The sequence below is a fragment of the Cydia pomonella genome, chromosome 7 (genome assembly GCF_033807575.1).
Source record: "Cydia pomonella isolate Wapato2018A chromosome 7, ilCydPomo1, whole genome shotgun sequence".
In the NCBI taxonomy this organism is placed as follows: Eukaryota; Metazoa; Arthropoda; class Insecta; order Lepidoptera; family Tortricidae; genus Cydia; species Cydia pomonella.
The window spans coordinates 6,732,989-6,760,305 of record NC_084709.1 but is presented as its reverse complement, the minus strand read 5'-3'; the positions used below and the strand labels follow the sequence as shown (position 1 = coordinate 6,760,305).

At 36.5% G+C, this 27,317-nt stretch overlaps 1 protein-coding gene across 1 annotated transcript; it reads right to left on the bottom strand.

The window, feature by feature from the left end:
* Positions 1-584: 584 nt before the first annotated feature.
* LOC133519691 (uncharacterized) lies at positions 585-25,134 on the bottom strand. The gene is made up of 9 exons (XM_061853743.1): positions 24,802-25,134; positions 12,132-12,226; positions 10,387-10,451; positions 9,449-9,552; positions 4,273-4,352; positions 2,973-3,058; positions 2,399-2,576; positions 2,188-2,294; positions 585-1,768 (listed from the first exon to the last, which is right to left on the bottom strand). The coding sequence occupies exons 1-9, from the start codon at positions 24,814-24,816 to the stop codon at positions 1,650-1,652; spliced, it is 849 nt and encodes a 282-aa protein (XP_061709727.1). The 5' UTR covers positions 24,817-25,134; the 3' UTR covers positions 585-1,649.
* Between the last annotated feature and the right edge of the window lie 2,183 nt (positions 25,135-27,317).

Sequence of the window (27,317 nt, the reverse complement as noted above, 5' to 3'; positions counted from 1 at the left end):
CATAGCGCAGTATCTATACTTATGTACATTCGTGCGACATAATTCGATTAGAGTTAATTAGAGTACACTAGAAAGCTTTCTGAGCCGGTACGACAAGTTTGACTAGTCTAGGTCTTGAATCTTTAGGGCTGGGTGCGCTATCGCTCCATATCGAACGGGTTCCACCAACTGGTAGCTTTAAGAAAAGTAGGGGCTCCTAAGAAGCGTTAGAATAATTTTACAAAAGAAGAATGAGATAAATTATTTGCTGACTACTCAAATTTCGATAAACATGAGTCCATTTTGTAATCTTAATAAATATTATGTATAAATAAAAATGCTCTTTATAAATGATCATATTAATTGTGATACATAATATTTAAATAATTAATTAACAAATAAAGTATGCACTTAATTTTGTTTATATGTGACGGATTTGAATAATTAAGATTTTACTGTGTACGTATTCTCTCAATAATGAAAAGTAAACTAGAATTTTATTGTTAAATAATTAAAAAATGTAAAATGTCTGGCAAATTAATTTTGTCCATTAGAAATGCACCATTACTTTCTAGAAATAGCAGAGAGAAAGAAGACAATTGCAATTTATTGATATTTTTTATTTCATTCAATGCTCTACAATAAGGTCAATCAGGTACAAGATAATATATTATCCTAACGTAATCGATGATCCTATCAAAGATGATCTGTTTATACAAGTTCTTTTACCTCAGTTTTTAAATAAAATATAAAAATGTTTCCGTTTTTTATTGCAAAATCAATAAAATAACTTATCTAATTAAGTGATTTGCAAAAAATGCATAGGAATTATGCAGTTACATCTGATATATTATCTTCTTCATTTAAAAAAAAAAAAAAACAATTTAATTGAAGAGGAAAATATTTAGCCATATTTCTTGATGTCGAAATGGGCAGAATCTTTTCATCCTAAACTTGTGTTTGGTTAGTAAATATTTGGCAGACCAAATCACAGAATCTTCATATATCTACTAATTATCACATGTCTACATTTTATCTACACTTCATCATGTGTATACGTAGATTGAATTGGTTTATGTAATTCTTTTTTTAAACATTATCTTCACTTTTCAATGTTTCGATAATATTTTTCGAAGATAATCGACGAGTTCTAGTCTTTCCGCTTCAGCTGTTTTGGTCAAATTTGTAAAAATACCAACAACAGTTTAAACACAAACTCAATGATCCGAAATTTCAAATTAGTACAGTCAGCATCAATAGTAGCGGATGAAACAACGCGCTAAAAGCTTCTGATATTCCGGGTAACTTAAAAAAAAAAAGATAAATCTCTAAAATTTACATTCAAAAGTATATCTTTTACCATCTTAATTATTCTACATATACATAAAACCATCACATTTTGTTAAGCTGTTACAGAATGATAGATACTTTTTGTTTGATCCGCTACTTTTGATGCTGACTGTACCTACTATTATAACATGGATACATATTGATATTGATTTTAAGATGATAATTAGGAAATTCACGTTTAAACTTCAAGATTATTTTAAGAAGTCAGAAGATCGGCTAGCGTGACATCACTTCAAACTTACTACATAGACATTGTTACAAATTTGACTTAAACCCTAAAGCGGTTACTATATCTACTGTGCAGATATATTGCTAGCAGTCTAAGGTTTGCGCGGGGCTTGGGTAGGCCCGGGTCTCGCGTTGCGCCTCGGTTCTTCCTTCAGCTCGTTGCTCTCCGATGATTGGCCAACACGCTTCTGCTCTGACGGTGCTGCTGATTCTGTGAATATAACACGAAAAATAACAAATTAACTTAACAGTCGAGACACTCGGGCCGTGGGGCAAAGGTGCGCGTGGGCTCCACAAGGAGCTCGGGAAGCGATTAAGGGAGGCAACAGGAGACCCTCGTGCAGGCAGCTGCCTAGACTCGCTATTGCGATACAGCGCGGGAATGCTGCCTGTATGATGGGCACTCTGCCAAGAGGCCAAGGGTTGGAGTGTACATTTTAGTTATATTAGTTTATTTTATAAGCAGTTATAATTCTTGTAACTTAAATTTAATTTGAATATACATTATTTATTAATAACTTAACAGCAATGAGGCAATGATATAAAAAACTCTGCTGACAGTCGAAGACAACCAACCTAATTTGATGTATGTAAATATCTTAGTGTGTATCCTGGTAATTTTCCACTTACGATTTGCGTTTGGAGCAGCGTTAGCGGCAACTGCAGGTTGACGGAATGGCACGGGAGCTAGGCGAATCTGCTGACCTTCTTGGCCCGGTCCTTGGGGTCTGACTTGTCTGAAAATTCACAGGTAAACATCATTAATCTATTAATAATCACTAAAACAATGATTCCACACAGTAAGCTTGTAAATTGTAATTTGTAATGACAAATAACTTACTGGAATGCAAGGTTAGGATCTTGATATGCTAGATTAAAAGGTCGCTGCAAGCCAATAGGTGCTCCCAGTAGTAGCCCAGGATTAGCCTGCTGAGGTCCTAAGCCGGGTCTGTAATATCCGTTCACTGGAGACAACACTGCTTGCCCGGAGGGGTCAAGAAGGATAGCATTTTGGTATCCTGTAAAGACACGGATAGATATAAATTTTGTGATTGGGAAGACATGGGAATGGTTAAACTAAACATTAATAATAATAACAGTAACACCAAAGTGAAGTTTAGAAAAATGTTTTTATTTTTTTTAATTGGGTAATTTTTGGTCACTGACAATTATAACGATGATGTCGATGATCACTGATTAACTAATGGATATTTTTTCAATTCTTTTGAGTTTATTATTTTCAATGTAGACAAGATATCGCGTGGCATTTTTGACAAGCTGCCCACACAACGTTTTTGGAAGATAAAACATTTTACGACAACTTTACTTAGTCATAATGCCATCGTTCTGGCCATGGCTTCGACATGGCCTACTGCCAGTTTGAGTTTGCCGTCGAAACAAAGTGTTATTCTCACCATTGGCTGCATATGCTCCAGCGTTGCCCCCTTGAGGTGCTGCAGCTACAATATATAGGGGCTGGTACCCTCCAACAGTGCCAGGCCTAGAATAAATGAAATACAATGAGCATAGAAGGTATACCATACCTATCGTTTTCATGTTAATTTGTGTGCGTTTACTGCATAATGCAGATCATCTGCATGATGCAGCAGATCACCTGAGGTGCAAGAAAAAGGACTCGTATTATTACATTGTGTATTAAGGGCGATAAACAAGAATTTACGAATAAGTGTTAATTTTAGTAGTAGTAGTAGTAGTAAAACACTTTATTGTACAGGAAAGAACACACATCATTTGTACAAAGGCGAACTTATCCCTTTCAGGGACCTCTTCCAGTTAAACTTTGAGCAATTGAGGAAGACTTGGAGAACGGTAGACATCAAAACTGTACTAAACGGCATAAAAGAAAATATTTAATTTCCTAAAAGATAGGTAAACCTATAAGTATAATTAAAATAATAATAGTGTATAATTTTAAGCCCATAGCCGAAGGCAAGGGCTTAATTAATACGAATTCGTATTTTTTTTACCGCCCGTGACACACAATGTTTTTCATCACACATGAGATGATAAAACTAAATTGTATGCGAAATCATTCTTAACTACAGTGACCGTTCAACCATTTGTCCGCCATATTGTAATTGTTAAAAGGTTAGGCATCGAAGCTGCAGACCTTCAGTACCAGTAGCAAGTGTGATAAAAAAATAATTACACTCTACAAAACTTTTGACGATTAGTGATCTGTAAGGAGACGTACATCGCCACCTATAATATCTATATTAGCTGTCAAATTCAAACTAACACATTTTATAAAACCAATAAATGATTGTTTATGGCAACAGCACGATTATTTACTGAGATTTTAATATCTTCTAAAAAGTAAAACTGATGTATATTTTACCTATATTCCGGGACTGGCATATGCACAATGAACACACGCCATCTATAATATCTATATTAGCTGTCAAATTCGAACGAACACATTTAATAAAACCAATAAATGATTGCTTATGAAAACAACAAGATTGTTTACTGAGATTTTAATATCTTCTAAAAAGTAAAACTGATGTATATTTTACCTATATTCCGGGACTGGCATATGCACAATGAACACACGCCATCTATAATATCTATATTAGCTGTCAAATTCGAATGAACACATTTAATAAAACCAATAAATGATTGCTTATGACAACAACAAGATTGTTTACTGAGATTTTAATATCTTCTAAAAAGTAAAACTGATGTATATTTTACCTATATCCCGGGACTGGCATATGCACAATGAACACACGCTGTCCAGGCACCAAACCTGGTAAGTTGGGAGACACTGGATTCTGAAAATAAAAGCCTAATGTTAAGAGCCCTTAATCCTTGGAGCGTTCTCCGATTTCACGAAATAACGCTCGATAGATGGCGTTGGCGCTCGGTACGCGAGCGCCGGCAACGCGACGCGCGTTTCAATGCAGACTAGAATAATCTTGATAGTTTTCAATATAATTTCAAGCAACATTAATTTTAGTGTCATATGATATCATATGGGCACTCTTTATTTTATTGTATATGCACAGTAGTTTTTTTTTTAAGTACACTACTACTAAGTGTACAGACTACAGAGTGTACTATAACCCTTGCTCTTTATTCTGTCTCTTTCACACCAATGGAAAATGAAGAAGTTAGTAAATGACTGCAGGTATAAATAAAGTATATTAGTGCGATAGAGAGACAGATAGTGTTTCGTTGTCGTATCGTAAACGATTGGCATGTTGGCCACACACTTGCTTAGTGCCTAGCCAAAATACCAATCGTTTGCGTATATTAGTACGATAGAGAGAGAGTAGTGTTTCGTTGTCGTATCGTAAACGATTGGCATGTTGGCTACGCACCCATGATACCTAGCCAAGAAGCCAATCGATTGCGCATATTAGTGCGATAGAGAGACAGATAGTGTTTCCTTGTCGTATCGTAAACGTTTGGCATGTTGGCTACGCACCCATGCTGCCCAGCCAAGATGCCAATCGTTTGTGCATATTAGTACGAGAGAGAGACAGATAGTGTTTCGTTGTCGTATCGATTGGCATGGTGGCTACGCACCCATGCTGCCTAGTCAAGATGCCAATCGTTTGCGCACATTAGTGCTATAGAGTTTCAGTGTTATTTGAAATCACGTTAGGGTTTGTATTATTATTTTTGACCCGAATGAAGTCCATCCAGGTTCTTATGATGGAGTCAGGAGTTGGTCACCAGAACTCCTAATCTACTCATTATAATTCCATCGTGCTTGGGCTCAAAAGATTTGCCCTGACGAACACCATCGATCTAGATGAGGTCCAGGGTCTCATGACGGAGTCAGGAGTTGGTCACCAGAACTCCCCAGAACTCCTAATTTACTCATCATAACTCCATCGAGTTTGGGCTCAATAGATTTACCCTGATGAGCACCATCAATCTAGATGAAGTCCAGGGTCTTATGATGGAGCCAGGAGTAGGTCACTAGAACTCCGAATCTACTCATTATAATTCCATCGTATATGAGCTCAATAGATTTGCCCTGACGAGTACCATCGATCTAAATGAAGTCCAGGGTCTCATGATGGAGTCAGGAGTTGGTCACCAGAACTCCTAATCTACTCATTATAATTCCGTCGTGTTTGGGCTCAAAAGATTTGCCCTGACGAGTACCATCGATCTAGATGAAGTCCAGGGTCTCATGATGGAGTCAGGAGTTGGTCACCATAATTCCTAATCTACTCATCATAACTCCATCGTGTTTGGGCTCAATAGATTTGCCCTCACGAGCACCATCAATCTAGATGATGTTCAGGGTCTCATGATGGAGTCAGGAGTTGGTCACTAGAACTCCTAATCTACTCATTATAATTCCATCGTGTTTGGGCTCAAAAGATTTGCCCTGACGAGTACCATCGATCTAGATGAAGTCCAGGGTCTCATGATGGAGTCAGGAGTTGGTCACCATAATTCCTAATCTACTCATCATAACTCCATCGTGTTTGGGCTCAATAGATTTGCCCTCACGAGCACCATCAATCTAGATGATGTTCAGGGTCTCATGATGGAGTCAGGAGTTGGTCACTAGAACTCCTAATCTACTCATTATAATTCCATCGTGTTTGGGCTCAAAAGATTTGCCCTGACGAGTACCATCGATCTAGATGAAGTCCAGGGTCTCATGATGGAGTCAGGAGTTGGTCACCAGAACTCGTAATCTATTTATCATAACTCCATCGTGTTTGGGCTCAATAGATTTACTCCGACAAGCACCATCAAATTACCATTATGATGAATAGATTAGGAGTTCTGGTGACCAACTACTGAGTCCATCATGAGACCCTCGACTTAATCTAGATCGATGGTACTCGTCAGGGCAAATCTTTTGAGCCCAAACACGATGGAGTTATGATGAATAGACTAGGAGTTCTGGTGATCAACTCCAGAGTCCATCATGAGACCCTGGACCTGATCTAGATTGATGGTGCTCGTCAGGGCAACTCTATTGAGCCCAAACACGATGGAGTTATGATGAGTAGATTAGGAGTTCTGGTGACCAACTCCTGACTCCATCATGAGACCCTGGACCTCATCTAGATCGATGGTGCTCGTCAGGGCAAATCTTTTGAGCCCAAACACGTTGGAATTATAATGAGTAGATTAGGAGTTCTAGTGACCAACTCCTGACTCCATCATGAGACCCTGGACTTTATCTAGATCGATGGTGCTCATCAGGGCAAATCTTTTGAGCCCAAACACGTTGGAATTATAATGAGTAGATTAGGAGTTCTAGTGACCAACTCCTGACTCCATCATGAGACCCTGGACTTTATCTAGATTGATGATGCTCGTCAGGGCAAATCTATTGAGCCCGAACACGATGAGGTTATGATGAGTAGTTTAGGAGTTCTGGTGACCAACTCCTGACTCCATCATGAGACCCTGGGCCTCATCTAGATCGATGGTGTTCATCAGAGCAAATCTATTGAGCCCAAACACGATGGAGTTATGATGAGTAGATTAGGAGTTCTGGTGACCAGCTCCTGACTCCATCATGAGACCCTGGACCTCATCTAGATTGATGGTGATCGTCAGGGCAACTCTATTGAACCCAAACACGATGAGGTTATGATGAGTAGTTTAGGAGTTCTGGTGACCAACTCCTGACTCCATCATGAGACCCTGGGCCTCATCTAGATCGATGGTGTTCATCAGGGCAAATCTATTGAGCCCAAACACGATGGAGTTATGATGAGTAGATTAGGAGTTCTGGTGACCAGCTCCTGACTCCATCATGAGACCCTGGACCTCATCTAGATTGATGGTGCTCGTCAGGGCAACTCTATTGAACCCAAACACGATGGAGTTATGATGAGTAGATTAGGAGTTCTGGTGACCAGCTCCTGACTCCATCATGAGACCCTGGACCTCATCTAGATTGAAGGTGCTCGTCAGGGCAACTCTGTTGAGCCCAAACACGATGGAATTATAATGAGTAGATTAGGAGTTCTAGTGACCAACTCCTGACTCCATCATGAGACCCTGGACCTCATCTAGATCGATGGTGTTCGTCAGGGCAAATCTTTTGAGCCCAAACACGATGGGATTATAATTAGTAGATTAGGAGTTCTGGTGACCAACTCCTGACTCCATCATGAGAACTTGGACTTCATCCGGGTCAAAAATAATAATGCAAACCTTAACGTAATTTCAAGTGAAAATGCGTTTTTCAGAAAATCGCAGCCAAATAACACTAGACCTTACTCATAGTGTTGTGTTCCTGCCGGTGAGTAAGGTTGCCAGAGCTCAACGAGGGGCGGGAGGGGGTTAGGGTCGGCAACGCGCATGTAACTCCTCTGGAGTTGCAGGCGTACATATGCGGGCCGTATGCTTGTTTGCCACCGACTTAGTATTAAAAAAAAAGTAACACTGAAAATCCATCAATAAGCAAGTCTGTTAGGCATACTGTAAAAAATGAACTTTTATTAAGATTTTCTAATCGCAGTATATAGCACTTCTCGGAACTCCGTAGCTGATTACGATCGCAACGAATGCCTGACAATCGAGCACAGGTCCGTCCTCTAAGCGCGCTCCGCGCGGACTGAGAGCGGGGCGTCGCTGCTGCGTGATTTATACGTGTTTTAAAAAATATAAATTTACCGCAATGTAGGTCCCATAGTTACGATTTTTTTTTTATAGGTTAACATAAAGTTACAGTTTGCTATAATATTATTTTTAAAGCAAAATATGCGTACAATTTGCGGAAATAAAATATAATAAAACCCTGTTTTCGCCAAAAAAATGAAGAAAACTCGGAAGGTATTTTATCAGTTTTTTCAAATGAATCTTCGATTGTTAATCATTCCAGCCCCTCGTACGAGATATGTTGAATCAAATTGTAGTCATTCATGTACCAAATGATTCTTGTTTATAGCAAAATTGAGAACCGAAACGCCACATCTCACTGCAAAATTTGGAAAAGACTCCCAAAAAACCTCATTAAAAAAGAGGTTTAAAAGAGAAAATGAAAATTTGAACTGTTGGAGCCCCTAGTTTAGGAAACGATTATTTAAGTACGTTATCAGTTTTTGAATAAATACTAATAGTTACGTCGTAATCTTGAATGAAAAAGGAAGCATTTTACAAAATACGCTCGTCTGTAGGAATAAGGCCTCTTAACATAAGATTATGTTTGCTTGCTACTATCCTGACGCCGGCGTTGGATATTTTTCCGTTTGCTAGAGGCCTTTCTTATACATATGTGAAGGGGTAAAGCTAGACACATATTGTTTAATAGTTCATAAATATTTTTTGTATAAAGGTATAAAAATTATACCTACTTATTATTATACAGGGCGTCCCACGACTTTGTCACATGGAGGGGAAGTACTTTAAATAGAGTAGATAGGATTGAAAATCTTGGCCTAGAAGTGTAAGAACGTTAACACTAAAGTGAGGTTCAATAGAATTTTAAAATAATGTAAACAAATATATACAGATTTAGTTGGCATTTGACCTAAACGATGGTTTTTTTTTTCATTCAAATATTAATAATTAACCTACATTTTAACTAGTAATTGATATAAATAAAAGGTTTAGGTAATTAAGTATATACACTGTTGATAAAATCATGGTTGTCCACAAAAAGTACGAGATTACGCGGAAATTAAGGTAAATTGGTTTGTTTACATTATTTACAATTTATGTTCAAACTCACTTTAGGTCATCTGGGGCCGCCGTCATGATGAAAATCGTTTATTGACAAATTGCAATCGGAAAGTGAAATCTCGGGATGACAGTAGCGACGAAATGTCGAGTTATCATCTTCATAACGATTGTCTGCCTACCTTGCTAAAATTATTGCCTGTAACCGTCGAATGTGACAGATGTTCTGTATACCTTTGGTATTTAGGCGCATACTGACCTGTTGAGGAGGCTGCTGCGGCTGCTGCACTCCTGGAACCAGCTCCACTTCACTATCAGGCTCGAGGTTCTCCAGCCGAGCCGGAGCGTTCGCGTTCACTTGACCTGGAATGATATTAGTTTTAATGATATAGAAGGCAAACGAACAGACGAATCACCTGATGGTAAGCGTTTACCGCCGCTCATGGACACCTGCAACACTAGAGGGGTTGTAAGGGCGTTGCCGGCTTTTAAGATGGGAATACGCTCTTTTATTGAAGGTTTGAAAGTCGTATTGGTCCTAAAATACCGCAGGCAACAGATCATTCCATAGTTTAGTTGTGCGAGCCAGAAAACTTCTGGAGAAGTGAACAGTTGAGGACTGCCAACCATCTAAGTGGTGAGGTTGGAAATGTTGTCGCGTAGGGCGATGGCGAAGATAATTTCAACGAGATATGTGTTCTTTTCATACAACATTTCACCTATTTAAGTCTTGGAGGGTTTATCAACCGGAGTCGATGTTTTAAGAGTTTACCTCTGTGTCGAAAACCTCGGCCAATGGTCATATTTGCTGTATGGATTGACGATTATCTGACACACATTTGACGTGCCACTCCCCCGCAAAAATCAACAGACTATTTTGTACAGAAAGTTACAGATAAGGCGTCTCCAGTAGTTAAATCCTCTAAGATTTAATTTGTGCAGCGTACTTACTACATTATACGTTTTAAACATAAATAGAGGTCACAAAAATTGTTCGTAGTTCACACATATTTTAAATGTTAACGTAAGTACAATTTTTTTTGGTGGCCTTGTAGATCTTGTGATGGAAGCAAATGTCACACTAATTTAAAATATAATTTCATTTCGCATCCGGTTGTCGCCTATTTACTGCTATTGTTCCAAAATTGTGTTCCTAACAAAAAAACTTTACAATTAGTATTGTGCTGTCATGGTTACCTTGCTTTTGTTGCGCCTGGTTGTAGTAGTTCACTTCCGCGTTATCCAAGTAATACTGCTCCAGCCTAAAAAAAACATGTTTAAGTCTTCAATATTATAATGGCATCCAGATTTGCCAAAAAAGCAACAAAACCTCAAAACTACCTATACAGTGGGGATTCGTTTAAGGGCACATTTAGTAAAGTATTTTGTACCCCTAGTGTAAATTTATTCGATGACGTAACGTGACGTACGCGTTTGCGTTAAGTCTCGTTTTGTATGGGATTTTGAATTTCAAAAACGTTCCGCTTCGCGCGCTGTTTCTAAATCCCATATGAATGAGTCTTAACGCAAACGCTTACGTCACGTCACGCAATCGAATAAATGTACACTAGGGGTACTGATTAGAAATCAAGGCCAAAAAAATTCCGTGTCAAAAAAAAATCTGCTACTTTTTCCTCGTTACAACACGATACTGATTGTCTTAAACGAATCCCCATTATTTTTGTTACACCTTGTAGGTACCAAAACTAACTCGAATATGTTTAAGTGCTATTATTATTAGAATTGAATAACACAGTTCTAAGAGAAAATAGATGTGAGAACAAAACTTGAAAATAAAAACTAAAATACAACTTTGTTTTTGATATTCATGTATACGCGTGAAACTCGTGGGCTATAATAATTGGGTAGTTTTATGGTGTGCAACTTTTGGCTGTAGTTTCTAGAGCCACTTTTTCTGTTTTATTCACTTATTTATTTTACGTTGTAATAGCAGATTTTATAATATAAATTTGAACACCAAAGTCTCAATATTGTCGCGCCTGGGGGCCGATTTTTCAATTTCGATCCCTCGATTTCGTATTCTCCCTTTAATATTAATATGTCCACTACTAGGCATTAAAATTCTACTAATAGAATTGAAAACGAGTGGTAAATTCCACTGGATTCTCAATTTCTATCGCTCTTACTTTAAAAATATCATTTCGCCGTTTCCTACAGATTTTCGAGTGATGAAATCGAGCGCTCGAAATTCAAAAATCGCCCCACTGATTCCCAACACGAAACCGTCGATTGTCTCCAAATTACACCTTTGTAATTCCAACATTAATCTCCGAATTACATAATAAATATTGTAGAAACATTTTAAAACTTAGTGGTCTGTTTTGTAATTTTTTGGCTTACAGATCGTGTCATTCACGAAGCCGCGCGTCTTGTCTCGTAATATCATATATGTTATTAAAGGGTAGATTTGACAGATCTGCCCGTCATTTGCGCGACACAAACTATAGTCTGCATTATTGCATTATTATAAAAATACCTAAGCTCAATGCGGCCAAATCCGTCTGCGGGAATCCGCACAAGAGCGCTTTTTTTTTTAAGCAGATTGTTAACGTCATCAACGAAGCAGTTATTGCTTTTAGTTTCAGGAGTAAAAAGGCAGATTTGCTCTTATTCCTAGGGTTGAAAAAAAAAGAAAAATACGGAATATTTGGCCACATTGACCTATTTTGTGTCGATATTAGGAAAGTAACCAGGTTACCATATTCAAGGTGAAATTATCTTTTTTTAAGTTAGGTATCGGATTACAGCCCATCTGTTTTTATATAAAGATCTTTTCTTCACTTCTCTTTCTTGGTATTTAGTCTCTTAAATAAGCAATTACAATCTGGCGCCGTTTTTTCCTCAAAATTGCGCACTTAGATTACCACAGTTTTACTATCAGAGTTCATCAGAGAGATATTAATTATGTAGTTACAACTTACCCGGGCTGAAAGTTAGGATTCCCAGGCCCCTGGTAGAATCTTGGCTGGTCGGGGGGCGCTGCTGAGACAGCCGCGAGCAAAGCTGCAGTGATGCACTGGAAAATACACCGTATAGGTAATTAAAATTATAAGCAGTCGGTCCACATTTAGATGCTACATCATATTAATGAGGTCTGGTTTAAGTCGGATGCTGATTCGAACTTATATTTTCTAAATGATTCGTCACTTTGTTATCATTCTCCCGTGCGTCTCGGTCGCTTCAATACACATACGAACACGAACGAATGTCATCATTTTGACATCAAAACGTAACTTCGAATTGTCCTCTCGGTGTAGTAATGTGACGATGTACTTGTGTGAAAAATAATTCTAGTAGAGATACAAGTACCGCAACCAGCATTTTGAGTGTCATGGTAGTGGCACCTGACCACGACACGAAAATGAGACTTGATTTTGTTACAATCATTTTTATTGGTATTGGCTGTTTACTACCATTCGTATTTGTATAAGAATGTCCTGAACGTATTAATATTTATTATTCATCAATAGCAGAAATATCTACTCTTTTGTATTCGAGGATAAAATACAGGGTATTATTAAGATACCTGTTATGAATGCACGAATGAATGCGTTATTTAAATTAATGCCACTAATACCAACACAACACACCCTACCGAAATGGTACAGTCAGCTGCAGAGAGATATGATTTTTAATAATTTTAGTTCTATTGGATAGGTATTTAATAATCCGATTGACCCACAAACCGTTAAAAAAACTAAAGTAGAAAAACGATGCAACAAGTAGGAAGCAAATCCAGTCTTGCGAAAAATACCATAATTAAATAGCAGTTTTATATCATATCTTCTTCATCTTAATTCATTGTGATTAAACCACATTATCACAGCTAAAGAACAATGCAAATAGATAATATAGTTCGTGTCATCCATGATGGTGCGCAGATTTGTCAAATCTAACCTTTAATAATATGACAATAAGGGTAAAGGCATGCGTCGTTGTGAATAACACGATCTATACTTACTTCAGTCCTAGTTGGTGAAATATATTCATTAATAGAAGAATGCCAGTTAATTGTATGTACATGTATAGTTTTCTATAAATATTTAGATAAATTGAATGTTTTGTAATGAAAAAACTAGCATGTGGCCATATAAAATCATACAGCGAGCATTTTGAACCTTTTGACATGCAACGTCGTTAGTCAGACCAAGCTAAGTTAGCAGCAATTGTGATAGCTCAGACGGTGCAAGTGTTAAGTAAACGACATAATTTCATAGTATTTTGGTTTTCTATGGTTTCCTAAGAAATATACCTATGACATTATTCATAAACGTTTGTGAAATCAAATTAACCGTTGGATATCGTTTGTCCCTATCCGTCACTATGACATTTATTTTTGATAGAAAGAGACAAAATTTAAGAGGTCTGTTGATAGATTAGGTAGATTGCTAGTTTTATGAATAATAGGAATTTTTTTTCAAAGGAGGGTCTCTATTTTTGGGTACTATTTATTGACATAAATAAAAATTAGAAAAAAAAGATACTTTTTATTTTCAATAAAAAGTAGCAAGCTAACTTCAACCTGTTGTTTTCGTCTATTTTAGTAACTTGATCATGACAACATGATGACAACGAATATGGGTCTCACGTTCATTAAGATTAGTATTCTGTGTCGGTAATGGGTAATTTAACTTCATCTAACGGCCCGATTCGAGCTTTACAATAAGTCAAATATTAGGTCTAGATATGATATGGATTGATATAGACTTTTCTTCAAACAAAAAGTCACTTTTGACACTGACATATCCGATCAATATCGTATGTACACGTAATATTTGACGTATCTTAAATTTCGGATCGGGCCGTAAACCTCATTGCCAAGATCGATGTCTACTAGGCGACGTCGTGTGCATCACACATAGCAAATTGAATGGTTTTCTACAGACATATCTAATAAGACTATGTATGTATCGCAGTTTACTTAAGGTGGTTCGCTTTCCATACAAAAAAACAATTGCGTTTTATGAAGTCATTACCACACTATTACTACATAAATATGTGCGTATCTCTCTACTTTCAAATATTCGTTTGCGCTAAATTGATAGACAAACTTTGTTGCATACAGAAATCATGTAAAAAACGTTATTTTGGTGCTACATTGATAAAATACATATATAAGGTTTTTTTGCGTGATTTCTGTATGCAACAAAGTTTGTCTATCAATTTAGCGCAAACGAATATAATAATATGAATGCCCTTATCGGGATTCGAACCCGGGACCATCGGCATCATAGACAGGAGTCACTACCCACTTGAACCGGTCGACTTATTTTCACGCAAGTTCGTTTGAGTGATCCAGTTAGATAGTTAGATATATGTCTGTGATTTTCTATGAAGATTCGCAACTTTCGAGGCACAGTTTTCCGGTGCCCGGCCTCCGAGGAGCAAGGTGAGCCGTGTGTTTGAATCACAATGGACGTCTGGGACCGATGCTCGGTTTTATTAAGAAGGCCAGCTTGATCGTAATATTCGCTATATGTCATGTTTTAGACAGCTTCCTAATCTTCCTATAGCCTATCTGGTAGTGACCCTGCCTGCCTACGAAGCAGGTCCTAGGTTCGAATCCTGGTAAAGGCATTTATTTGTGTGTTTATCAAGAATTTTTGTTCCTGAATTATGGAAGTTTTTTTTATTTATTTGTATGTAACTATATATTATACATATCGTCGTCCAGTACCCACAAATGAAGCCTTATTGAGCTTACTTTGGGTTTAGTACGACCTGTGAAAAATTGTCCCACAATATTTATTCGTTTATTATCTATTAATAAATGGTATCAATCTATCAATGTCAATCGATGCCGTTTTTGGAAGGAATTAATATTATATAGGTACAAGGTGTAACAATAATAGCAGTCTCCATATGAGTCAGAGGCACAAGACGACACATTAAAGCTTTTGAGTGCGAAGATGGTACCTTACAGGAATCATATATACTAGAAGTCCCCCAAGACCCCTCTCTTTTGCTACCTAATCTATATACTCTTTACAGTCTTCATGTTTATGTATACGAGTATTGTATCTTACGTTATCTGAATAAAATATTTTTTCCACTATAAAAAAATGTGGGGATCCTTTTTAGGGATATTTGGTATCGCGCTCTGATTAGGAAATAGTGGAGGAAAAACATTTTTGGCCTTTAAGTATATGGACAGTTGTTCCACTTAGTCCCTTAGAAAAAAAAAATTTTCGCTTCAAAAAAATGTTCTTCTACCTTTTCCTTTTTATTGTTACTACTTTTATTACACCTTGTATACAGTATTGCATGCACCAATGAACAGCTGCCAAGATCAAGAAATATTAAAGTGTAGGGGAGAAAGTTGTTTCGGTGTTTGAAAGACTGTATAGGTAAGTAAGTATACCTACCTATTTCTTACATAAATATTCATCATATTCATTTTTACATAAAATTTACAGAAAGTAAAAATAATAGTTTTCGCTTGATTCGGTTTAATTTATAATTAATACCTACTACCTATATTTATTTTAGTTACGGTTAATTAACACAATACGTAACCATATGTGAGTATACCCAATCATGTTACACGCAATTATGCGAATGTTATCGAACAGGAACTAAAGAAAAACTTTAAATTTTATTGATTCAACTTTCCTGTCACGATATCCATTCACTCAAATTTCGGGCAATCAGAAATTATTTAAGATCTATTAAGGTCCCGTGGATAGTAACCCTGCTTATGAAGCCGATGGTCCTGGGTTCGAATCCCGGTACGGGAATTGATTTGTGTGATAAATACAGATATTGGTTCCTGAGTCACGGGTGTTTTTTTAAATGTATATAAGTATGTGTTTATTATGGCCTAGTACCCATAGTACAAGCTTTGCTTAATTTGTGGCTAGGTTGACCTGTGTAAGATGTTCCCTGATATTTATTTAATCAATTCATTGATTATGTATCGTGTATCTTGCGGATCCTGCTCTCAGTGAAATGCTTTGTTTGTATTACGAGACTATTTCATTTATAGATTTGTTTTTTTTTTTTATATATTTTAAGTTTTAAGTCTCACATGACATGATTTCCTACTTCATTAGCGAAATATTAATTATTTAATGACACAATAATACTGTTAAATGTTCTTATATTAGTATACATAAATAATTAATATAGCGAAATTGAAAAAGAAAATGACTAGTCTACTAATAAAAATGTATACCGTAAAATGGGCTGAGTAGGGTCAAAACTGACATTCAAACATGTATAACATTTTATTTGTACACATGCTCCATTTTAAATTCGAATACATTATTTTTGTAGCGGTAGCCTTAAAATCCCTTCCCACCCCCCTTTCATCCTACTTTCTCTCCCCACTCATAACCCAGCTCTCCCCGCCAAACCTACTCACCCCATTTTACCCGTAATTAAAAATACGATATTCTAAGATATTTTAAGATTGTTTATTGTTATACATAGTACCAGCACTTATAGATAAACCTTACATGCTAATAAATTTGTTAGTATTATTTTCATGGGATTATACACTCTAATGTTATACAGTTCTATCAAATATTTAATGTTACATTACGTATTTTATCATTAGATAGGTACATACTCGTATTATACTATACTATACAGATTGGTGGAATTTCTCTTCGTAATAAGATCGTGTGTGACCTGCACACAATATACTCGTACTAGTTAACAAATTTTAATTTATGGTATCAATAGATCAGGTTTATTTTGAGGATCAAATGTCTATATGGGAGAGTCGCAAATGATAGTCAAAGTCTGTCACCCGCAGTTTACTGACGAACCGCTCCTAACAAAATGGCAATACATCGTGACATTACCATGTAACGACATTATTGCTTAGAGCCATTTCGATATATGGAAAACAAGGAAATTGCGATTTTGTCGGAGAAATATTGCGTTTACGTGTATAGTTCGTATACAATACTTTTAAATGGAACCATTTTTTTTATTTTTTTTGGGTGCTTTAAAAAAAAATTTAAAACTTTGAGGTCTTGTTTTTTTTTAATATTTCCCCTTTTTTTAATTTCCAATTAATTGTGATAAATTGCTCATTAACTATCTTTTTAAATAGATTTATTTATAAAATGCAACATGTGTCAATAACCATATTGATCACCTCGCTCGCTTATACAGTTCGTGTCATCCACGATGACGCGCAGATTTGTCAAATCTAACCTTTAAAAACATGACAATAGCAGTCAAGGCACGCGTCTTCATGAATGACATGATCTATATACTTTTGATCTGAGTGTGCTAATGGATAAACAGATAGACGCCATTAGTCACTCTATCTTACTTCCATATCAAACTGTGTTCAGTCAACAGTCGTGATTATCTTTTTTTGCCCTTTAATGCGTAATCTAAAGCATCCGGAAGTGGTCATCACACAGCCATAAATAAAATAAATTAACATTAATACCTACTAATGTATTCTTTGAGACGCGGACTAGGGTAAACTATGGTAATTAAAGCTATCGCAGCACGTCATTCCTAAGCTTGTTGAATTACCCAGTTACCTTATATATAAACCGTTGTGTGTTGGCTGTCGATTAAGTTCTAATATTACTTGAACTGGTGTTCTGTAATAACTAGGTCTAATCGAAGCTCACACACAAGCTGGTTCACTGGAGGAAAACAATTGATAAGAGCGTAATTAATTGAGTTCTAGAACTAATAGATTCCTCTAAGGGGCGCCTACTCGTAAGATGGCCTATTATGCAATCAATACCGAGATTGACTTATCAATTGCTACCTTGATGATACTTGCATATTCCATCAGGGGCCCATTTCTCGAACGGTATTAGTCTAATATTACTAGTGTGTTGCCCCTTTGACAATGGCCCATTTCTCAAAACATCTTACGCTAATATTATCAGTGTGTTGACAGCTTGTGGACTAATAATATTAGTCTAATACAGGGGCCTATGTCTCGAATGCTATTAGACTAATATTATTAGTCCATGAACTGTCAACTCGTATGGGTCACCATGGCAACACACTAATAATATTAGACTAATACCGTTCGAGAAATGGGCCCCTGTTCGGAAATGCCAATATAAACTTAAATACTGTATGGAAGTAGTCACGTAACTTATCGTAGCGTCTGTCACCCCGGTAAAATATTTCTTTTCGTTCTGCATTTGTCGATGTACGATTGTCATTTGGCCTCTAGGTGTATTAAAGATTGTCGCTTGTTTTATATTCACTTGCTGATAGATTGCTTATACGTAAATTTTTGACAACGTCCTCAATAGACGGGGAACACTTTTTATTTATACTAGCTTGTGCCCGCGACTTTTCCTACGTAGAATGATTATTTCCGTAATAAAAACTATTTTATTTTTTTACCTAGGACTGAAACTCAAATATCAAATTTAATCTGAGCCGGTTCATCGGTTGAAGCGTTAAGAGATAACAGAAAGGCAGCCAGACAGAGTTACTTTCACATTTATAACTTTAACCTTTAGCCTCCCAGACGCCTATAAAAAGGTATCTCATTCCATTCTGTTTGAAACTTTATTTTGACAAATCAAAATCGAATTGTCTAGGCAGGTTTTGTCGTGTGGGCGGCTAAAAGGTATATAGGGATTAGTAGGGATTATCAACTTGACCATATCACGCCTACTAGATCTATAATTACATATATAACGCATTGTGTTCAAGACACTCCTGTTGAACGGAGTAGTGATGTCACACGCACACGGCCTTTAACGATGGTGTGCCGATGTGGGTGAAGGCCCTACGACCACTACATACTAATACGAGAACAATCCCCACTGGCTTCCTTCCGTCGTTATCAAATTACATTAATTATGTGAACATTATCTGAAGGATCCGTTTGTTTGCTTACAAACCTGTCTCTTATGTTAATGATTATCCTGTGATGCCTGAGAGTATTCATCAAAAGTTTATGTACGTATACTTAAACCAGTGGACAAAATACGGTGTAGGTATCTGAGTTGTGTACAAAAATGTGATTACTACTACTACAGTGTCGAGATGTTTTCAAAGAATTTATGAATGTTACACTAAAAATGCAATAAAATAAGCAAGTTGCTTGTATGATGTCGTCTTCTAGCTCTGAAAAAAATACAAGGTTATATTCGAATAGCGACTGCAGGAGCATTCGGTTGCTGTTGCAGCGTTACTGCTGAGGCGTTGAGGCGGACAAGGATTAACAACGAATTAATTGGGCATTAGTTGAATGATTTTATCAAACTCCTTGATAAAAGATGCTTGATTGATTAAAGGGACTGGCGGATTGAATGTTTAAATCGCGACTGTAATAGAAACGAAGTTTATCAAGAAAATATACAGTGACATCGCCCGTGTTAACGCTTCGTAATGCTGTTACAATCGCAACCCAACTTTTGTAAACAGAAACACCTCTGTTATTATCTTGTTTTCTTGTGTCCACTCGTATTGCGGGATATGTCTTTGCCTCTTCTAAACTCAGGTGTTGAATTTACAATGTATATCGCAATCACATTGTCAATGTCAATCATAGGTCTAAATGTACTTGAATAAAGAATATTCTTTAGTATTTAGCAAAAGGCATTTAATCGCGTATAATTATTATTTTTAATTCCCTCTGACATTTCGAGGACGGCGTTGTCCCCGTGGTCATAGTCTCTCAGACCGAGACCGTGAGAAGAGGGGTACATTTAAAGACTTAATTATACGCGATTAAATCCTTTTTTGCTAAATAATAATGAGTAAAAATCGTGAAAGCTTCAATCAGTGTACATAATGTTCTGACAAAATATCGTTGTAATGAAATTGGGATAATATTTCACGTTTCTTATACGTTTCCCGGTTAACATACGTAAGAAAAAGTATGTATGGAGTAAATGTGTTACGTTTACTTTTTCTACCCTGTCCAATTTAACTTGAAATCGCATAACTCCTCAGATAGTCATCTAAATACATAATAATTCGTGAACAACGGTAAGCACGTGGTCCGAAAACAGAGCCGGTTGCATGCAAATGTGCCTTTCTGCGCGGCCGACGAACCCGCGATGACAGCGGGACAAAAAGACTGACTGACAAAGGCTTTGACAGTTTCTAAAGTGGACTCAACGACATTGGTATAATGAATCATTTTAGGAATGCGATAACATTAGTGGAAGTAAATTTGTACACTCAGCAGCAATAATAGCTAAGCAAGCGTGTAGTATGAGTTAAGAATGATCTGTGAGTGAGAGATAGCGCGTGTGTAGACATCTGAGAAAAGTTTTATTGTGTGTACTGAACAGCGACGGAATAACAGACGAAGCTCTCAGTACATTTTTGACTTCGAAAAACGCTCCATATAACTGAGACTTATCTGACACATTCAACGACCGCAGCATTGAATATTAACCCGATCCATAATTTCCCGCTATTCAAAAAAGTTGTGATTGGTCACTGAAAGCTATATCGATAGATAGAATACTCTTTATTGGTACACTTCAGTATAAAGATACATGAAAAGAAAAGAAACAATTGATTAAATGTAGAGGCAGATAACTGGTGGTCTTATCGCTAAAGAGACTCTTCCAGACAATTAGAAAGTTTTGTTTTACCAAAATAAAGTTATGTAATATGTCAAACCTCTTGCGCGGCATCACGATACTTGAAGTTGTCAAACTGCGTGCTGTACAACATATGGAAGGTAGAGGCAAGGAACAGAATCTCCTTAGGCAGAACTGTTGCAAAAGTGTCCAGCTGTCAGCTATTAATAATAGTTCCACCTCTCCAGAGTAGCGCTAGAGCAGCTAAGAACCTAGGAGTTATTGATGGAGTGAAGTGCGCTGTCTATGATTACTTGATTAGATTTTTTTCTCAAGTATTATAGGTATTGTAGCGCCACCTATTTATGGTGTTTTGTCGGACACTTTTTGATATGTGGCGATTCTGTTCCTTGCCTCTACCTTCCATAGTACAACAGTTGAGTCACTCGCTACACAATACACGTGGGGTCATTTTTGAGCTCTTCTCAGACTTCTTTAGTTATTCTAGTTTGTTAGTACTGAAGTAGTATCATGTCATGTACTTGCTCACCTACTAATGCTCTTGATGTTCTATGCTTTAATGTCCTCTACCTATCCTCTAATGCCCTTGATATATCCACTATTTGCAATTCAAACCTCACTCCGTTGCATGATCATATCCAATATAAACCAAAAGCAAGTGCGATTAGTTTTCAAATTCTCGTACGTTGGATTCACGTCTGCGTATATTGAATTGGCCAAACTTAGATTTATTACTATGCATTGATACATAAACCTTTGAGTTTTATGTTTTAGGAGAACCATGAATTACGTTGTATATATTTGGAGTGTAAGTACTTATTTAATGTATTTTATGTGGCCATGTTTTTAACATTCATTATGTTAGTACGGTAGCAAGAGTAATTTATAGAATTAGTATTTGCCTTTGCACTAAGCTGTCGAAAATGGCGTGGCATTAATAATTTCATTGATGAATTAGTATCAATCATCATGCGAACTGGAGAAAACGTTGCCAATTATACAACAAATATGCATATGATTGAAAAAGAGATGACCGGCAAAGATTTCAAGCCGTGAAGTGTTTCAATACAAATAAGATATCCTTACCAATTAAATGGTAGCATGGATATATTGTTGTGAACAATATATATGTAAATTGACAGTGACGAAAAAGTTTGTCAACATGCATAAACCAAACATCCGTTGCACATTACCTATTTTCATTACCGTTATTCATTATCATTAGTTCGGTACATATTTTATACATATTTGTAAGAAAGTAAATAACAAAGCCTAGTTAATGTTTATCACCAGAAACAATAATAGTACCTATAGTTCAATAGTTCAGGAGGCCTTTTTTGTGTGATTTGCTGATGTAGGGACTGCAGCTTGTACAGAATAGGTTAAACAGGGCCAGATCATGATATCATTCACCGATGCAAAGGACTGAACGGTCAGTGCAATGACATGTCCTTTGCTCCTTTTATTGATTGCACTTAAATTAATCTTAACTGATCAGTTCAGACAGGAAATAACAAAATATTCGGTCACCTATGTGTATGTATGTCTAGAGAACCCAAGTTAGAGAGTAATCGCCTAGAGGAAACATAAAGTGCACTATAACGACACAACGAAGAGAGTTACTAAATATAGTATTCTTCAGTGGTCCCTATATTTTGATATATGGTCACCATGCCTGCAACATGGTCCCAACAAGGCCTAGCTTAGCCTCTGGGTTGGAAGGTGAGATTGCAGTCGCTTTCGTAAAAACTAGTGCCTACGCCAAAAGTTGGCATTAATTGTCAAGCGGACCCCAGGCAGGACAATGCGAGGAAGACGAAGGTCACCATGCACAGAAATGAGAGAATGACCTAGGAGAAAAATAAGTAAAGACAGTACGGTCCCGTATAGAGTACCTATAAACTAATAAATGACAAAATAGTCACGAATGTCCAACGGTGTCTTAGACCATTGCAGTCACATTGCACAAGTTGTCACGCGCATTTTAACATGTGGCATCGAAATCCCTTCATTTCCAAACCGCCTGCAAATAATTATCGTGCAGACAGCCGAGGGACGCGCGTCGCTGCGTTCGCGCATACGACCTGGATTCGACTTATTTCAATAGGATACGTGTCATTTCACCCCTTGGGCAATGCTGCTGAGCGCTGGTAGCATAGTAAGGATAGGAGGTTGGAGTCGTTTTCGTTAGGCCATTTTTTTGGGTAACGCGGACCGGATTTTAGGCTACTATACCACTGAGGCGAAGAAGGGCGGAGATGAGAGAAACCAACCAATAACATCACATCTCCGCACATGAAAATAAAACACGTTTAATTTTACGCAAAATAATAACAGTACTTCAGTTAAGCATGTCAAAACGGAATAAATGATGAAGTAGCATACTAAGTACGTTTCAAGAATTTGGAGAGATTTATTGAATTAGAAATGTTTACTATTTATATCTATTTATTATTTATTATTAATTCCAGTTAATAAGATTTGAAATATTCCTACATATTGTTGAGACAGATTTAAACACAAAAGCAAGTACTTTTGTAAAATAAATGTCTTCTCTATTACTATTTCCTTTTGGCTGCAATTCCTAACCATTTGTGCATACTTATGTTATGCAAGTACTTAATACTAAACTTAATAAATATAAGTAATAACATGACTTTGATAATGATAAGCACAAGCTGATCAAACTTTTCGTAGTTTTGTCTACGTGCCTACCTACGTCATTTTAACCTCTAGCCGGCTACAAAACAAAACTCCACGACAATAATTATTTGTTTAACAAGGGGGCAAAATTGTTGCTTAAACTCTAGTGCTATTGATATCTGAGCAAGTGAAATATTCCAAAATTGAAAAGTGGAATCTTGAGGCTTGTGGGGGTTTAGGCACGAGGCGAGGGTTAAACAAACTTTGCTCCCGAGTGAAACACACAATTTTTCATCACACCAACGCGAAGAAAATACTAACAGTTAGACATTACAAATAAAATTCAAATGAAAGTTATTAAATATTTATCATTAAAGATCATCACATAAAAGTCAATCATACCAGGATTTGCTATTGCTATTTGATCAGCTTGTGCTTATGAATTTTACGTAGTTTTGCATAGAAATGAAAGTTTTGCTGACTGTACCTACGTCGTTTTAACCAAGACAATATTTATTTGTTTAACAAGGGGGCAAAATTGTTGTTTAACCCATCGTGCTATATTGATATCTGCGAAGCGAAATATTCCAAAATTGAAAAGTGGGATCTTGCGAGGGTTTAAGCACAAAGGTAAAAGAAACTTTGCTCCCGAGTAAAACACACAATTTTTCACTACACAAAATACTATCGGTAAAACATTATAAATCAAATTCAAATGGGCGTTATTAAATATGTATCATTCAAAATCATCTCAAAATTTGCATCAGATTACTTTGCCACTCATGGATAAAATGCATCTTTCTTATTATTTTAAAATTAAGATCAAAATACAATGAAACGGGAGGCCTATTTTGTTATTTATTTTAATTTTAATCTTAATTTCTATTATTATTTTAGGTATTTTATTTTGAATGTAATGTTATATGGAATTATTTTCTGAATTAAATTATTGAATTGAATTGAATTGAATAGGCCTTTGGGTGGCTAAACGTTGGAATGATAACCTTAATCAAAATTTGTTTGACTTCATCACATCACAATATAACCAGGTTTCCGATTTAACCAATGTTGGGTTACTATAGTTCACATATTATAGAATTAAGAATAAGGTTAACAGTTATTAGTTATAACAAAAAACTTGTTTAATTAATGTTTGGTTTTTATAAATGTACTTTCCTACTAATGTAAGTTTATCCTATTGGTGCTAATTATCTTTTTCCAACTTTCAAACATTGGGTTTTTAGTAGTAATATTGAATCATAAGCATCAAAACAAACAAAAAATCATAAACACATCTTATGTAAAAAAAAAAACAATTTGTACATTAAATACTAGCATAGAATATAAAGTATAATGATGTTTTTTACTCATTCACTACGAATTAAAATTGCCAAATAATATATATTTAACCTACTTAAATAAAAAGAAACAAAATCAAACTCACAATAAAGACCGTCATGTTGTCCCCGGGCGCACGCGTGAAGAAATGCGCGGGACTCGTCCGCACCTCGCTTATATCGACTTCCCGCTACGTATTTTTTACGTTTTCCTCTGCAATACGATGCATCCTTAGGAATTTGAGCGTAAAATGTATCTGAATCACAGTTCATTGATATGTAAAAATACCTTAACATGAAAATGAACATTTTGTGCATCTTGCTTTAACCCTTTGACCGCAGCAGCGGTCCCAAAATATGTGCCCAACACGAAACGCACAAACTACCATTATTTAAAATTATAGCTTACGAGTAGAAGTTCAAGGGCCTAGAGCAATTATTTATACCTATAAGTGTAAAATAAATATTTACAGAGAATAGGTATAAATTCAGGCATCGGAGGTTTTATCGCACGGCAAGGCGTTAGCGAGCTATGGAGTCGACATTATCAATAAAACTCAACTCATATTCATCTTCATCCTTCATCAAATTAATTAGTGATTTTAATTTTATAATCAAGGACAAGAACATTAACGAGTTTAAAAACGATCTTTAAATTTTGTGAATGAATGTGGGTAATTGAATCTGTTATTGAGATTTTTTTACGGCTAGCGGCCCGAAGATCACGTGGTTAGGAAGGCGCTTACAATACCATGTATAACATGTATACCAGAAAATGCAGTGGAGGATCCAAAACCACTTGGTTTAACCCGCGACTTGGAGCGAGCCCAACTTACAGATGCGACCATCTAGGACAGACCGTCCAGGCGCCTTAGAACGAGGAGAGCCGACCCCAAATAATGGGAAGTGGCAAGGAAGAAGAAGAGACCAATAGAGCTTGTAGAATCGTTGATTCCGGTATTTTCAAGGTATTTATTGTTTATAGTTATGCTTTGGCGAAGATCCAATAGATAGTCGCAGTCAAGGTTTAGTAGATACATTTCAAACCTATATGCATTCTGGATAAATAAAATGGTTGGTCGTGTAGTTTTTCCAGTCCTTACCTCCTCACAACATACTTACACAGAAGGTTATTAGACTTAGGTACCTTTCCAAATTTACATTCGCAGTAATCAAAATATACTTACTAAAGGGCAGCCGCCGGGTGGCGTTGATATTTTTTTCAACTCGTCGACTTTAATGGTTGACTTCTTATACCAAACCATAATCATATACTTTTCACTATGGGCTCCCGACTCGACTATGATTTCATTACGAAACGAATTAGTGAACTACAATGAATTTTACCAATCACGTCTCGCTGCCTCCAAGAGGACAAAACCAAAGGATAGAACAAAAGACATCAATGTGCTTCTTTGTAATGTAAAAGATGATGATGATGATTGATGTACCTATTTTGTTCTATCCTTCTATCTATTGAGGTAGGTACTTATATGATTCTGTTCAATTATTCAGATTGTATAGTAGAAAAGGCATTATTTACGTTGGCACAAAAGTATTGTATAAAATAGTGATGTAAGGTAAGGTGGGATAAGAAGACCTTAGTTTATTTTGCTCGGGGCAAGACAAACAGTACGAGGATTCCATAAACGTGTTTGTCTTGTCCCGGTGATGGTCTTACCCCACCTTACCTTATTCAAGCTTTTCAATGTCGTACTACCTGCGTACCTTACTTACGCCAAGCAGCAAGCTTCGTAGCCCAAACACGATATTTGACTGAAAAGCTCTCCATTATGTCACGGTTGTATAAAATACTATTATATTTCCATTTATTTATCTAATATATATCTAGTTAAGTAAATTATATGTATATGGGTAGGGACAAGTAGGTACTGTAGTTTGCTATTTAGTTTTTTTGCACCTCCTAATTAGTTAATTTAAGTTTCAGTTCTCCACTACCTAAAGGTTGTCTGGAAGAGATCGCTCTGTAGCGATAAGGCCGCCTGTTGTTTACCTCTATCTTCATGTTTTTTATGTGTTTCCATGTACATTATTTTCAGAGGTTGTGCAATAAAGAGGATTTGTATTGTATTGTATTGTACTGACTTTTTTAGTAGGAGCAAATCTCAATAAAAAACTACTTAGGTATATTCCTAAAAATAAATAGAATTAAGCTTATAGGTATTCGGATGCTTAGAGTTAGACCAATCAATCTTTAAAAAAAATGCACATGTCAAACGCCTGAGCAATAGAATTATGGAGAGTTATCACAAAACTAATTTTTGTAGGCGCCAGCCAAACGACCACATGAAATGATCACAAACTGAATATATCAGCAAACAAACTTAATGGTTCAATGGATTCATCGGCTTTGTACGAGTCCGCTTTCTGACATTTTTGCCTCCAATCTTTACGATCTTCGGCATTTGATCATCGTATTATAATGATATCGTTTAGCCACCTTGCTCTCTTTTGCTCTGTAAGAACAGAATAAGTGCCGAATTTTGACTTCCACAATTAAATATATATTCCTAACGTAAGACATTAAGATAACACAAAGACTGGAAGTTCCCGTGACAAACATAATTTCAAGAATTAAATGCTTCCACTTTACAATTATTTT